The sequence below is a fragment of the Eupeodes corollae genome, chromosome 1 (assembly GCF_945859685.1).
Source record: "Eupeodes corollae chromosome 1, idEupCoro1.1, whole genome shotgun sequence".
Lineage (NCBI taxonomy): Eukaryota > Metazoa > Arthropoda > Insecta > Diptera > Syrphidae > Eupeodes > Eupeodes corollae.
In genome coordinates, this window is record NC_079147.1 from 306,847,139 (window position 1) to 306,860,151 (window position 13,013).

At 33.1% G+C, this 13,013-nt stretch overlaps 3 protein-coding genes across 6 annotated transcripts in view; 1 reads left to right on the top strand and 2 right to left on the bottom strand.

Annotated features, from left to right (window-relative positions):
* LOC129942502 (equilibrative nucleoside transporter 4) overlaps positions 1-3,360 on the bottom strand; it is a 32,741-nt gene extending 29,381 nt beyond the window's left edge. Inside the window, exons 1-2 of one of the 4 annotated variants that reach the window (XM_056051477.1) lie at positions 2,822-3,360; positions 2,579-2,752 (exon numbers count right to left, since the gene is read on the bottom strand). In XM_056051477.1, the coding sequence (XP_055907452.1) occupies positions 2,579-2,748 (170 nt within the window). In that variant the 5' untranslated portion in view covers positions 2,749-2,752; positions 2,822-3,360. Of the gene's footprint in view, positions 1-2,578 lie in introns of all 4 variants that reach the window. The other 3 variants (XM_056051476.1, XM_056051475.1, XM_056051478.1) reach the window with 3 other exon arrangements.
* Positions 3,361-8,282: 4,922 nt separating this feature from the next.
* On the top strand, positions 8,283-9,889 carry LOC129940260 (protein swallow). The gene has a single exon (XM_056048543.1). It carries the CDS (start codon positions 8,483-8,485, stop codon positions 9,737-9,739), a length of 1,257 nt encoding a protein of 418 aa, XP_055904518.1. The 5' UTR covers positions 8,283-8,482; the 3' UTR covers positions 9,740-9,889.
* LOC129940261 (postacrosomal sheath WW domain-binding protein-like) lies at positions 9,758-11,101 on the bottom strand. The gene is made up of 4 exons (XM_056048544.1): positions 10,980-11,101; positions 10,748-10,922; positions 10,339-10,688; positions 9,758-10,282 (listed from the first exon to the last, which is right to left on the bottom strand). The coding sequence occupies exons 1-4, from the start codon at positions 11,033-11,035 to the stop codon at positions 10,231-10,233; spliced, it is 633 nt and encodes a 210-aa protein (XP_055904519.1). The 5' UTR covers positions 11,036-11,101; the 3' UTR covers positions 9,758-10,230.
* Between the last annotated feature and the right edge of the window lie 1,912 nt (positions 11,102-13,013).

Sequence of the window (13,013 nt, forward strand, 5' to 3'; positions counted from 1 at the left end):
AAAAGTGGATTTTCTAAGGCGCCACTTATAGTTATCATTGGTTTTCATCATTCAAAACAATCATTGAAATTTTTTTGACAGTTCGTTTATACCTACAACTAAAAATGTCTGTCATTGAAAAAAAAAATTTCCTGATTGAAATCCACCGACAAATTTGTGCTGTGCTGTTTAGGAAAATGAATTCCCGTCCGGAAAATTAAAAAAAATACATTTTTAGAGAAAAATCAATGCGCATTACACTTTTTTCCTCAAAAAAAAAAAACTTTGTGTGATTTCCGATCGATCAGTATAAAATTTTCATTTCTAATCGAAGAGATATACAGTCAAATATCGATTAAAAAATTTTCCGGATTGACCACTTTGTTTTACAAGACTGACAATTTTGTTTCTAATTTTATGAAGTGAAATTTATTATGTTTTGTGTTAAAAATAAACTAATAAATTGTAGAATTTTCTTTATTAAAAAAGAACTTTATAAATCCCAGAACTTATTTAATTAAATTTTTAAAAAAAATTAATTGATTTGATTTTGGTTACATTACGGAAATTTTCAATAATAGCTTAAACCAACCTTTCAATGAAAACCAATGAAAGCTATAACTAGTCCCGCAAGTATAATTTAAATATATGACGCAATATACATTTACCGAGACTTTAAAAAAAGATGTTAAGTTATATATCTACATACATACCTAATCTGTTTTTGATTACAAACACCTTGTAAAAAACTATATTTTTATAAAGAATTATTTTCGAATGTGCATCAATCGTTTTAGAAAGAATTGAGAAAACTATAATTAATTAAAATTATATACGACTCATTTAATTCATTTGATTAATACTAATCTTTAATTCATTAAATGGTTACATTGCCTTAAATAGATTTCCCTTTTTCATTGATATTTTTTAAATTCTCATCATCATTACAGCACTCAATTTTTTTCGATTTGTGATATTTATTTACTTTGTGAAATTCCAGACTTATTTTTAGAGTTCCTGCTACAAATTTTATCTTCAATACGTAACTTGACAATTTCGAAAAAAAATCTTTAAGTTATTTAAAAAAAAAATGATTAAGCAATCCTTAAAGTTAGTACATAAAGATACTTCAAAAAGTGTCAAGATCCTGCTAAATATTAACTGAAATAAAAAGAAACCCTTTCTCGAAGGGGTCTTATTCATAATATTTAAAAACTGAGGAGTGGATTCGTTTGTTTGTTTGTTTGTTTGAGGTTGCTAATCTTAGGCACTACTGGTCCTATTTGAAAAATTCTTTTAGTTTTAGATAGCTTATTTATTGAAGAAGGCTATAAGTAGAGAATATTTGAAAATCGGGAATGAGAAATTCCACTGCATGCGCTGTGAACACGGTTAAAGTATTGCAAAAATATTGTGTGAAAGAATTGTTTCCCTCTAATAGTTCTAAAAAAAAGTCCGTTAAAACATATGTCTATCTTTTAAAGGTAACTATAAACCTTTTTATGCTTGTCAATTAATGTATTCAAAAATAAATCATGCGAGTAACGCTGCTGGTTGCAGCTAGTTCATAAAATATATTTAAAGAAATAAGTTAAGAAATTATTTCGCTCGTTAAGTATCCAGGCCCTTCAAAACATGATAGTTCTCAATCTTCTCTTAAACTCTTAATTTTTAGTTTTATTTCAGCAACTTAAAAGATAACAAATGGCCTAAAGCTTCTTTATGCATTAATTTGTTGGATGTACTTGACTTGCTCGTAACGTTTGTCCCTAAATGTTCTAATCCGTCACTGAATTTAAAATAAGCTTTATAATTCATTGAAACAAACATTTGTGCTTTCATACATGTACACAACTTTATCAAAACAACCGAGCTCTCTAAATTCTGAAATAATATAAATTTGCCTCGACCTTCGACCTCTGCCATATCATTTCTATTGCCTGTGCTGACTATGAATTCACTGATGAAGATGATGATGAGAAGGATGAGGTTTCCTCTTCCGTTGTATGATATTACGTCAACAATGCGGTACCTAATCTACTCACGAAAAACAACCATCGCCATCATCAGTCGGGGAAGCATGGGAAGAGTCCAAAATATATACTCGAGTCAAACGAGGTACACCCTAATTACATATTCATCGCTGAAGGAATTTTTGCATCGCAGGTAAGGCAGAGGTAGATCGAAGCGTAAGAATGTTGTGTATAGCCTCTTAACTCGGGCTAAAAGTTTCAAGCTCATTCCTCTTTTGTTTTCTTCAGGTTGGAAAATAATCCCTGCGTGTAAATTGGGGCAAATGTTTTTTTTTTGTAAACAGGTGGAGTAATTCAGAACTCATCCATCACAGTCACGGCGCGGCGGAGGCGAACGGCACGGAACGACGTTGGCGGATTACGGTCTAGATGTTTAAAAATCTGAATCACCTTGAAAACTATAACGTATGATGTTTTTTTGTGAACTGATCACGAAGTTCTGTCTAAATAAATCGATTTGCCAAGAATCTTTTTCACGTAGGCACACCCCGCACGTGAACTGAACTAAACATCATCTCTCCCCCCTCCCCAATTCGATTGACCATATATCATATACCAATACCAACCTATTGTAGGGCAAAACGAATCCAATTCCTGCGGCCAATAAAGCTAAGTAGACTACGTGCTTCCGGTCCTTTGGTGGACCAACATCGATTTCTGGACTATCCATCGGTTCGTGGTGATTTACTCTTCGTCCTTCTAGAGGTTCATAAGTTGTGGCCTGGGCACTTTCCATAGCTCTGGAATTCCGAGTAACTGAGTAAACAAATGCTAATTGTTAATCAAACACACCTAAGGACGCGTATTACCCGACTCTCGAGTAGTTTCGCGTCTTTCGTGCGGTGGACGTTGGACCGTTCGAGCGGACCGTAATTTAAGGCGTCACAAAAAGATTATCTCCTTCCAAAAAGAAAAACAACACCAGCTGTGATGTAATATTCCTTCACGCACTCACTGTACGAGAACAACCCGAGTTGGCATAATTTCTCGAAACTCGAAAACTTCCTCCTTCCTTAAAATTTATATTTTTATTTATTTTCTTTAAATTATTTTCGAACTATGGTTTTCCACTCTTTTCACTTTGCCCAATTTGCTGGGAGATGTGCAGATGGGGATTTCTTTTTGTTTTGCGAAAGAATCCAAAATATGTCATGGATTTTTTAAAAATCCAGACATTTTTCGAATTGAAATAGAATCAATTAACCGATTAACACCGAAGACGAGACTTTCTGGTTGGAATGATTTATAAATAGGAACAATTTAATCTAGCAAATTAAGCGAAATTTGCCATTTTCCGCGGACCATTTCGAGATGTGTGTTTTCAGTGGAAAACTGAAATTTTCACTGCTGCGCGCAGCGCATGCATCGAAATATTGATTTTATTTGCACCCAAGTGTCAAATTGAGGTAAGTGGTGAATGTGTGTTATCGTAAACGTACTCGTAATATGAAGTTTTTGGCAGATGGTAGATGGAAAATAGAGCAGGGAGGTATTTTAGTTTTGGAGAATAGTGAAATAACACAGCTGGAAGTGTGGTGAATTTTGGAATAAGTTTAACGGTTAGTGAATTTTAAATAATGAGATGTTCACTGAGCTACAGAAGTACCTGGAAATAAATACAATTCTTGATAAGAAACTAAAAACCTACAGAATTTCATTTAATTATTTGTAGGTAATAACGGCAGATTCCGTTTAAATTTTAAAAGCGTAAATTCTATGTTTTAGGGAAATTAAAAAGCCTTTAAAAATTTGTGTGTTGTATTATAAAAAGTACAAAATACAAAATTTTTAGCTCGAAATTATGTAAGGATCATATTTTGAGTTAAACAGTCTCAATTATAAATAAAAGAATATCATGCAGTTTTTTCTTTTTTATGAGAATCGACAACTTAGGAACAGGGTTGTAAATCTTAAAAGGAATATAAAAAGATGAGGGTATTAATATGGTCAACGAAGCAGGTAACTGAATTAAAAGTTTTAGACAGGAGATTGTTAATAAAAATGAGACAGAGCAACGGAGACAGAACAGAGCTTTGGGGCACACCAGCATTTGTTTTGTTTCTCAAGACTTAAATAAAAAATGCTACTAAGATTGAATGGTTCGAAAAAGGTTTTTTCTTATTTAACGAAGAAGGGATTCGTTAAAACTGAAGGCACTCATTTTCAATAAAAGAACCAGATGTCAATCTCTAACAAATGCTTTTGAAATATCAAATGCAATAATGGCACTTTCGCCAAAATTATGTTAAGATTTTGTCTACTATTCGTTGAGATAGAGCATCAGATCACTGATGGATCAATTGCTACGAAAGCCGCACTGCTATTTATTAAGATGCCTTCGGTGATCGAGATATTTATTAAACTGAAAGTGAATAAGCGTTTTTATTTCCTTGGAAAGAAAGGACAATTTGGATTTTAAGAATACTTTCTGGGCACACTTCGATAAATTCCTTTTGTCATTAAAAATTTGTCATATAAAAACTTCAAGTAAGAAGCGATAAAATTTTGAAGTTAAACTTCCTGTTTCCGACGAGATATTCGAGACTTCAATTAAGTTATATTTTTTGTATGACTTCAATTTATGAAAAAAAGCTTTTAATTGATTTCTTCAAGAAATTTGACAAAATACAACATTTTTTATTAGATTAAGCTTAAGTTTGTAGGCAATAAAATTAATTTTGTTATGATATTTGAATGAAAAAACTGCCAATTCGATTTTTCTAAAAAAAATTAGTAGAAGTCTGGTGATAAATATATTCTTTTTATAAAAAAAAAATGTCAAATTCTCTTTCTATATTCCAGCATTTGCTTCAATACTTAATAACTAAAGCTACAATATTTTACTGAACACAATAAAAAGCTGAATCTAGAAGGCTTTAACTAGTTCTAATTTGTGATATTAACTCTTCTTATAGAAAGATTATTGCGCAGTTTATACGTGAAATACAGCTAAATTAAAAATAAAAGAGGCTCATATACTCGTAGCATCCCATTGGTGCACTTTACAATACTTGTTTCCTTGAACTAAGTCACATTGCTATTAATGAAACTTCAAAAAAAATACAATTTACTTCAAGCTTGAATTTTTTTAATTTTACCGAAAGTTAACACCAATATTATGTTATAAAATATAACAAATAAATTAAAGTCAATGGTTTATTCATTTTCAAGACATTTTCATTTAAAAAAAAAATGTTTCACCAATATGTATTAGGTACTATTGATTTAAATGTGTATACTTTTTGTAAAACAACCTGTGAATTCTATATTTCTAAATTTGCTTACAATTATTAACTTCCCATAGGAAGTTATTGTAATGGGTCCGATTTGTCAAATTGAAAATTTTAACATTTCTCGACGTTTCAAGGTTCCTAAAGTCAAAATAAAAGATTTTTAGAAAGATGTCTGTGCGTGCGTGTGTACGTACGTTTGTACGTCCGTACGTCCGTACGTTCGCGACGTATTTTTCGTCGTCCATAGCTCAAGAACCAGAAGAGATATCGATTTCAAATAAATTTTGTTATACAGATAATAAGCCAGCAAGATACAGAAAGGGCTCTCAAGAAAATTGCGTGGGTGGTTTTTTTATCATAGCAGTTTAAAAAAAAAGGTGAACATTTTGGTTAGCCCTTGAGACTTGAATTAAATTTTATATAATATATTGTGACGTGATAGCAAACAGGTGTATTTTTTGAAAAAATCTATATAACGGTTTTTTTATAAATCAATAAAACAAATGTTCCATCTCTAAAATAATGTTTTTGACATCTGATAAAATTTTGAGAAAAATAGAATTGACAGTTTTTTTATAAAAAGATAAAAATCTAAAAAAAACATTACTCAAAGTTCGTAAAAATTGAATATCGATTCAAATATCTTTTCAAAAACTTGAAATTTAGGCTTCAAGCTTATTTTATCTTATTGTTTTCAACATTTTGAAAAATGTTGAGAAAAATTGAATTGACAGTTTTCTTACAAAAAAAAAAAACCTAAAAAAAATATTAATAAAAGTTGGTAAAAATTGATTTTCGACTCAATTATCTTTTGAAAACTTTGATATATTGACTTTAATTTACTTTTATCTTTCAAAAAAATCTTGTTGTCAACATTCAGTTAAAGTTTGAAAAAAAATCGAATTGACAGTTTTTTTACAAAAAAAAAAACCGAAAAAAAAATTAACAAAAGTTGTTAAAAAATGATTTTCGATTTAAATATCTTTTAAAAACTTTGAGATAATAGCTTGTAATTAATTTTTCTTATAAGAAATATTGATTTCAATATTAGGCCGAATTTTGAGAAAAATCGAATTGACAGTTTTTTTTACAAAAAATAAAACTCTAAAAAAAAAGCAATCCTAAGACTTGGGAAAAATTTACTTTCGACTCAAATAGGTTTTCAAAAATTACAAATATTGGCTTCAAACTTATTTTATTTTACAGAAAATATTGTTTTCGATATTCAGTAATTTTTATATAAAAATCCAACAGTCCGTTTTTTCATAAAAAATAAAAGCTAAAAAAATAGTACGCAAATTTGGTAAAAATTGATGTTCGGTTCTTGATGTCTCTTACATTAATTTCATTCATGCCATTTGTAAAAATTAAAGAAATGCAAACTAAACTGTATCTTGATAAGAAAAATTTTGTTGGTTAATTTGAATTTTTGAAGAATAATTCAACTGACAACTTTTTTAACCCAACACGAAAACCGACAGCCGGGATGGGAAGTTATCAGCGTGGGTCGCATCCCAGGGTCTTTTTTTAATGTTTGTTTTTGAACGACTTGTTTTCATCTTTTGAGAAAATTTTCTTCCAACCAGTCAACTTATTTTATTGTTTTTTAAAGTCTTCCAAGTCCAACTGTGTAAGCAAACAATTTTTAATTAGAACACAAAAATGCTGATTTTCTACAAAAAAAAAATGTATAATAATTTAATAGTATCAACCAACCGCATAAACGGACATCTTATACTTGATAGAAAATACCCAATTATCATCTAATCGTATGCTATTGAAAGATATTTGATATTTCGGTCAATATTGGAAGATCTTTCAAAAGTGTACACTTTAGCTTATTTTTTTAAATATTTTCAGGAACTGTTGATCCAATGTAATTAATTTAATTTAATTTTTCTTCTGAACATGCCTATTTTTTCAAAATTCTTTAAAACAGGCCACTATTTTTTGAATGAAATTCAAAAAAAAAGTATACAAAGCATTTTTTTAAAAAATATATTAAATTTGTATATTTTATATGTATGTATATGTATTGTATTAAGGATGGTTAAATTTAATGGGCCGATGTTAAATTCGAATAAAACACAAATTATTTTCATTTCCTTTTATTGTGATAATATTGATGTGTTGAATGTATTGAACAAAATATCGGCAAAATGGCCACCAAGACCCAATGGCGGATCTAGAACTAAGATTTAAACACGAACTTCAATAATATAAATGTTTCAAAAACAGCAATAGCGACATTTTTGTTAAACTATATTGCAAAATTAAAAAACATAATGAACGTTTCATATTAATTGATATAAAGGTTTTGAATCACTTGAGATTTGAAATAAAAAAAGATTCTTACACTTGTGATTTGTGAGTGGCACACAAAAGCTTCTTCCCAACTTATTTGTTTAGCTTAATTTGTTTTTATTAAGTTTTTAATTTTTGTAGCGTTCTTTGCATTAATAGAAATGGAATCAAGAAAAGTATATATTATTTTCGAAAAAAGCTACGTTTCAAAACAATTTCTTACAAATCCTTTAAAGTATAATGTTTTAGCTATTAGTTATGGCATATTTAGAAAACTGTTGGAATCTTGGAATGTTTTCATGTGTAGGCTGACATCCAAATTAAAATAATTTTATAACTCAAGTTGTCACTTTAGCCCTTGAAATGTATAAATATAAGGTTAAGATGCACATTATGATATTTACATTTGGTCAGCCTCCTTTAGAGAACATTAAAGAACATTTTTAAGTGGTGAGTAAAATCTCATCTATATGTTAGTGTGTGACTGAGGTTTACCTCAGTCTTAATGTCGATTTTTTACAAATTCTGTTTCTAATATTTAACCGATAACTAAAACATTAACATTTATGTTTCTAAAAACTTAAAAGACCGATTAAAAATTGACACACCCTATACCATCGCTTTATTGTCATCGATCTTTAAAACAAATTGATCTTGTACACGTTTTAAGCCCAGAGTGGGCTATTAATTAAATAACTGTTCAATCTCCAAAAAATAGTTCCACAAGCTTCAGTCATTTTCGGCAGTTGGCTCACTCGTGTAGAGCTTCTCGCTTTTGTAACTCGCAATGATCGTCTTAAATATAACACATTTCTTTTTAGCGTTTTAATTAAATTTTGTTCGTGTAAATTTAATAAAATTTATATTAATTTGTTTATAATTTTCCTTTTTGTTTTTTTTTCGTATTTTTCATCGCGTGTAAACAAACAGAATATGAGCATCAGTGATGAGAGCTTTCCCGATGATGATCTCTACACAACCAAGATCGATTGCAAATACAACACTTCATCGTGCCTATCTTCGTCGACACCAAACGATCGCCATACTTCAGCATCAACTTCGGGACAATCTTCGTCCGGTCACAGCCGGGAGACCACTCAGAGTGATCCTGTGAAGGCTACCGATAACCGAGAGGAGGAGGAGGATTACACACACAAGGTGCGATCTTATCAAGACCTGCATTCGGTCTACACCAAACGTAGGTTTCCACATGTCAAGAGCAAAGTACGTGAGTTTATCGAGAGCCAGAGAGCAGAAGAGGAGCAGCGGAAGTCCACAAGAGAATACCTTCGTCGTTTGGCTGACTCCGAGATCAAAGACGTCACCAATAACGAATTGGATTGCGAAGTTGGAAACCCTGAGCAACCTGAAGACGGCCCCTCTGATGACATTACCAGGTTCATGGTCGAAAAGGAGCGGGAGTCGTTGTGTCAGAAAGCGCTCATAGAATCCTTGCAGGAAAGTCTCAAAGAGAAGAGGATTGAGGCAACAAGATTGCGAAAAAATATGGACTGCCTCCGCGTCGAGCTGATGAATGCCAAGGACAAGGTAAAACGCCATTCCTTGCAAGGCGTCGGCATGGAATATCGCGCCAGCCAGTCGCGCCCTCGACTGTCACTTCCAACTTTGGTCTACATGCAGCAGCGGACCACGACCGCAACTCAAACCGATTTCGACGAAGAAGACGCCCTCCAAACAACCGATGACAACAACAACAGTATCGTGCTTTACGATCAAAAAATCGTGGCAACTGTCCACCCCCTGTCCCTGATGAATTACTCGACGGACCATTTGCGTCATATTCAGCGCCAAATTCGCCATCGAAGCAATTCAAATCCTCCTACACCCACTGCAGAACACTCACCGCCCAATCGACCGGAGAGCGTGCCCAGTGATTCGGCCATAGACACCGAGGAGGGTGACTCCTCATCGGAGAGCGTTCTGCGCGAGCAATTCATGCTCTTCGAAAAGACCCTCTCCAATGATACCACAAACTTTAGCCAGTCCATTCAGACGAAGAAGAAGCGTTCTTTCAGACGTAAATTTAAATGGATCTTTGGACCGTGCGGAAAGTGCAGTGATAATCAGAGGAACAATGGCAGCATCGGGGAGCAATACAGTCAAACCCCATTATTGGACTCGATGACGTTTGAACATAAATTACGCATCGCAGATAACAATTCGCCATAAATTTACGTTAAATATTTAGCGTTTTTATTTATTTATTTTTCTTTTGTAAGTTAGTCTCATTTTGTTTGCTTTTGTAAGTTTACTCTATTTATTTATTTTCTGGTTTGAGTCTTAAACACGAGTTAATGTTAAGTTTAATTTAAATTTAATTTGTTTCAACATTTAGCATTTTTTCGTTTTAAATTAATTTAAAGCAGGCTTTAAAACACAATGCACCAAGTCGTAATTAAAATTTCTATAAAACTACAAGCAAAAGAAAAGTGGTTTCATTTTAAATAGATACAGGTTGGAGATATTTTTGGGATTTTCTTCTACATGTTTTTGAAATTAATGGGGTGAGAAAACATTAATGGTTCCTTTATAATATTGGAAGATGGCTAAAGAGAATTTTGAAATCTAGTTTTTGATTTAGTTCTTTTCAATTGCGTTGAAAAAAACTAAGGAGTGGGGAGGAAAAGCTTCAACGTTTCTTGGTGGGCTAGTAAATTCATCTAAACTGTCATTTGGAAATTTGAAAATTGTCCATATGGTCTTGAGCTTGAACTATATTTAAGGAATTATATTCAAAAGATCAAACAAATCACCCTTTTACAATTTACCAAGTGTCAATCCCAGGAAATGGAGGGTGATTATCACTCAGGAATATCGAATTCGGTGATGGTTCTGGAAATAAGTTCTCTGATGGCAACCATTTTTTGAAAACTGTAGGACATTTGTAGGTTCCCCAAGGACCTTCAAACCAGACTCTAGGTGAATAATAAGGTGGCAGCAAGTCACAATTGATATCATTTCCAATATTTGTCAAAGATATAGCGGACAATAAAGCATCACCAAATTTAACAGCGATTTCAATGGATTTGAAAAATATTTTGAAATCAATTTGTTCTTCGAAATTTCCATTTGGTTGAGCTCGAAGTTTGCCATTTATTGAATTTGAATCCACTGAAATCTGGAAATATGTATAATATTAATGGCAAACAATAATAAGTTATTCATTCCTTGACCTACGTTATCAATTGCAACAAATGGAAGGCTTAAGGATTGAAGAAATTCAATTTTTCGCTTACTTCTAAATATCAACCGATGTGAAGTTAGGTACACATAACCATGTTTTGAGCCAAGAAAAAGTTGATTTGATTGCCCCGGAAATTCCACAGAAATATTTTTACAATGCAGAAGAATTCTAATAAGAAGAAAACTGTCAATGAATGTGTTTTAAACTTGGATTAAGTTTAGTCACTGTTCTCCAGCGTGAATCAATACTCCTCGGCTTGTGTGAGCGGTATTCGCCGACATTTTAATTTTGTTTTAAGTTTTTTAATAAAAATTAGATTTTAATAATTATCAAAAACTGAAGCTTTTATTAATAACAAATTAAATTTAAAAATCTTACTAAGTGTATAAATATTAAATTTAGACATTTATATATAAATTGACAGTCACATTCAACCCCTCAAACAATTTGACTGTAATATTCGAACTTCTAGGAATGTCCATCATGCCATTTAAATGGTTCTTGCGTAATTGGGCGAAAGTTAGTGAAATTTGACGAAACTGAGCAGAACGTCTATTATGGTTTGTGGCATATAAGGCTGCGTATTAGTTCGTTCCATTAAGCTTGCTTAAGCTCTTTACTTTACCTAACACCTCTTGATATATTTAGCAAACAAAGTGCTGCAAGCTCTTCTATTCGCCTTAAAGCTTCGTCGTGGTGGATTAACAATTACATTGGCCACTCCGTAATTCTTATTCCATTCTATTATTATTCCGCTATCAAATCTCTGGACTCTGTCTCTACAAACTATATAACAGTCCATAACTGTCGATCATCTCTAATGGAGATGGCACAATAGTTTAATATTCACCTTTGCTGGGTGCAGGGCCATAGAGACATTCCAGGTAACTCTAAGGCAGATGAACTCGCCAGGTACGGTACAGTACAACCCATTCTACCACGTTTGGCAAATGCGCTGGCATACCACTCGCTACTTCTAAACTATTGCTAATGCTCACGCTATGAAAAAGGCAAACACCAGGTGGAACAGCATCACCACGAGTCAGGTCACAAATAGCACCTGGCCAACACTAGATTTAAAGAGATCACGGTGCTTGCCATCTTTAAGCAGATCGCGTATAAGCTCGATTATAGGTTTCATAACCGGACACTGTCTTATAGGAACGCACGCCAAGCGGCTAGGCGTATTGTCAAATGACTTTTGCAGAAGCTGTTTGGACGAGGAAGAGGAGGAAACAGTTTTTCAACTTCTTTGTACATGCCCAGTTCTAGCTCAAAAACGCAAGAATTACCTAGGAGAATTCTTTTAACGATCTAAACGATCTACTAAATCATATTAGCATAATCAGCATCTCATGTTTCTTAAGGGACTCAAACTGTTTTCATTGAGCTTAGGAGAAAGCCTCAAGATTCACGTGGTATCACAATGGGCCATTAAACTGGCCTAAGTGTGTCCGTTTCCATCATGGAGCCCCGTTGTATAGGACCTAGTTGGAATAGTAATGCACGTAAGAAGATTCGTCTGTTCGATATAAGCCGGTACAGCGCCGTAAACACTGCCGCTCGAACACCCGAAACTTTTCCATCTCCCTTCGCAACTTTGAACCACACAGGACAACCGTAAACAATCATCGGCCGTATGATGGCCATGTAGCAAATTACCTTCACTCTGGGGTCAAGCCGACTGCTGTGAAACAGCCGTTTCGTCAAAGGAAGGCTCCTCTCGTCCTGGTCAGACTTTTGGGTAATTTTCTTTTAATTCGAAGTATTTTTTGGGTCTGGGCACATAACCTATCGGAGATTTGAATAAGTGAAAATGCGTCCGCTTGGATTGAAAATACAAAATGAAGTAAAGAATTTATTCGTTATGTCTGAACTTTGAATATATGTAAGAAGTGATACAAGATATGAATATAAGAGGGCGCATATGGCGCAAAATAAATGTAAATGCAAAATAAAAGGAGAAGGAATTGCCAGACTCCAACAACTTCTTTGGAGTTTCAGACACGGAATTTTTGCTATCGTTCTTTTTTCTGAATATCTTGTTGATTTTAGGGAACATATTGATACTAGGTCACTGGAATTACTCGCCTGGATCTTACGGTCCCAGTACTTGTTAATTGAAAACCTTTAGTTATCCTTAATGAACAGATTGACATTTTTTATTGACGACTTCAGTGTTCTAACCTCCAGGTCATGTGGGTCTGTAAGTCGTCTGTATAAGTTTTTGAGTCTTGTCAGTAAGCCATTCTTGTGCCT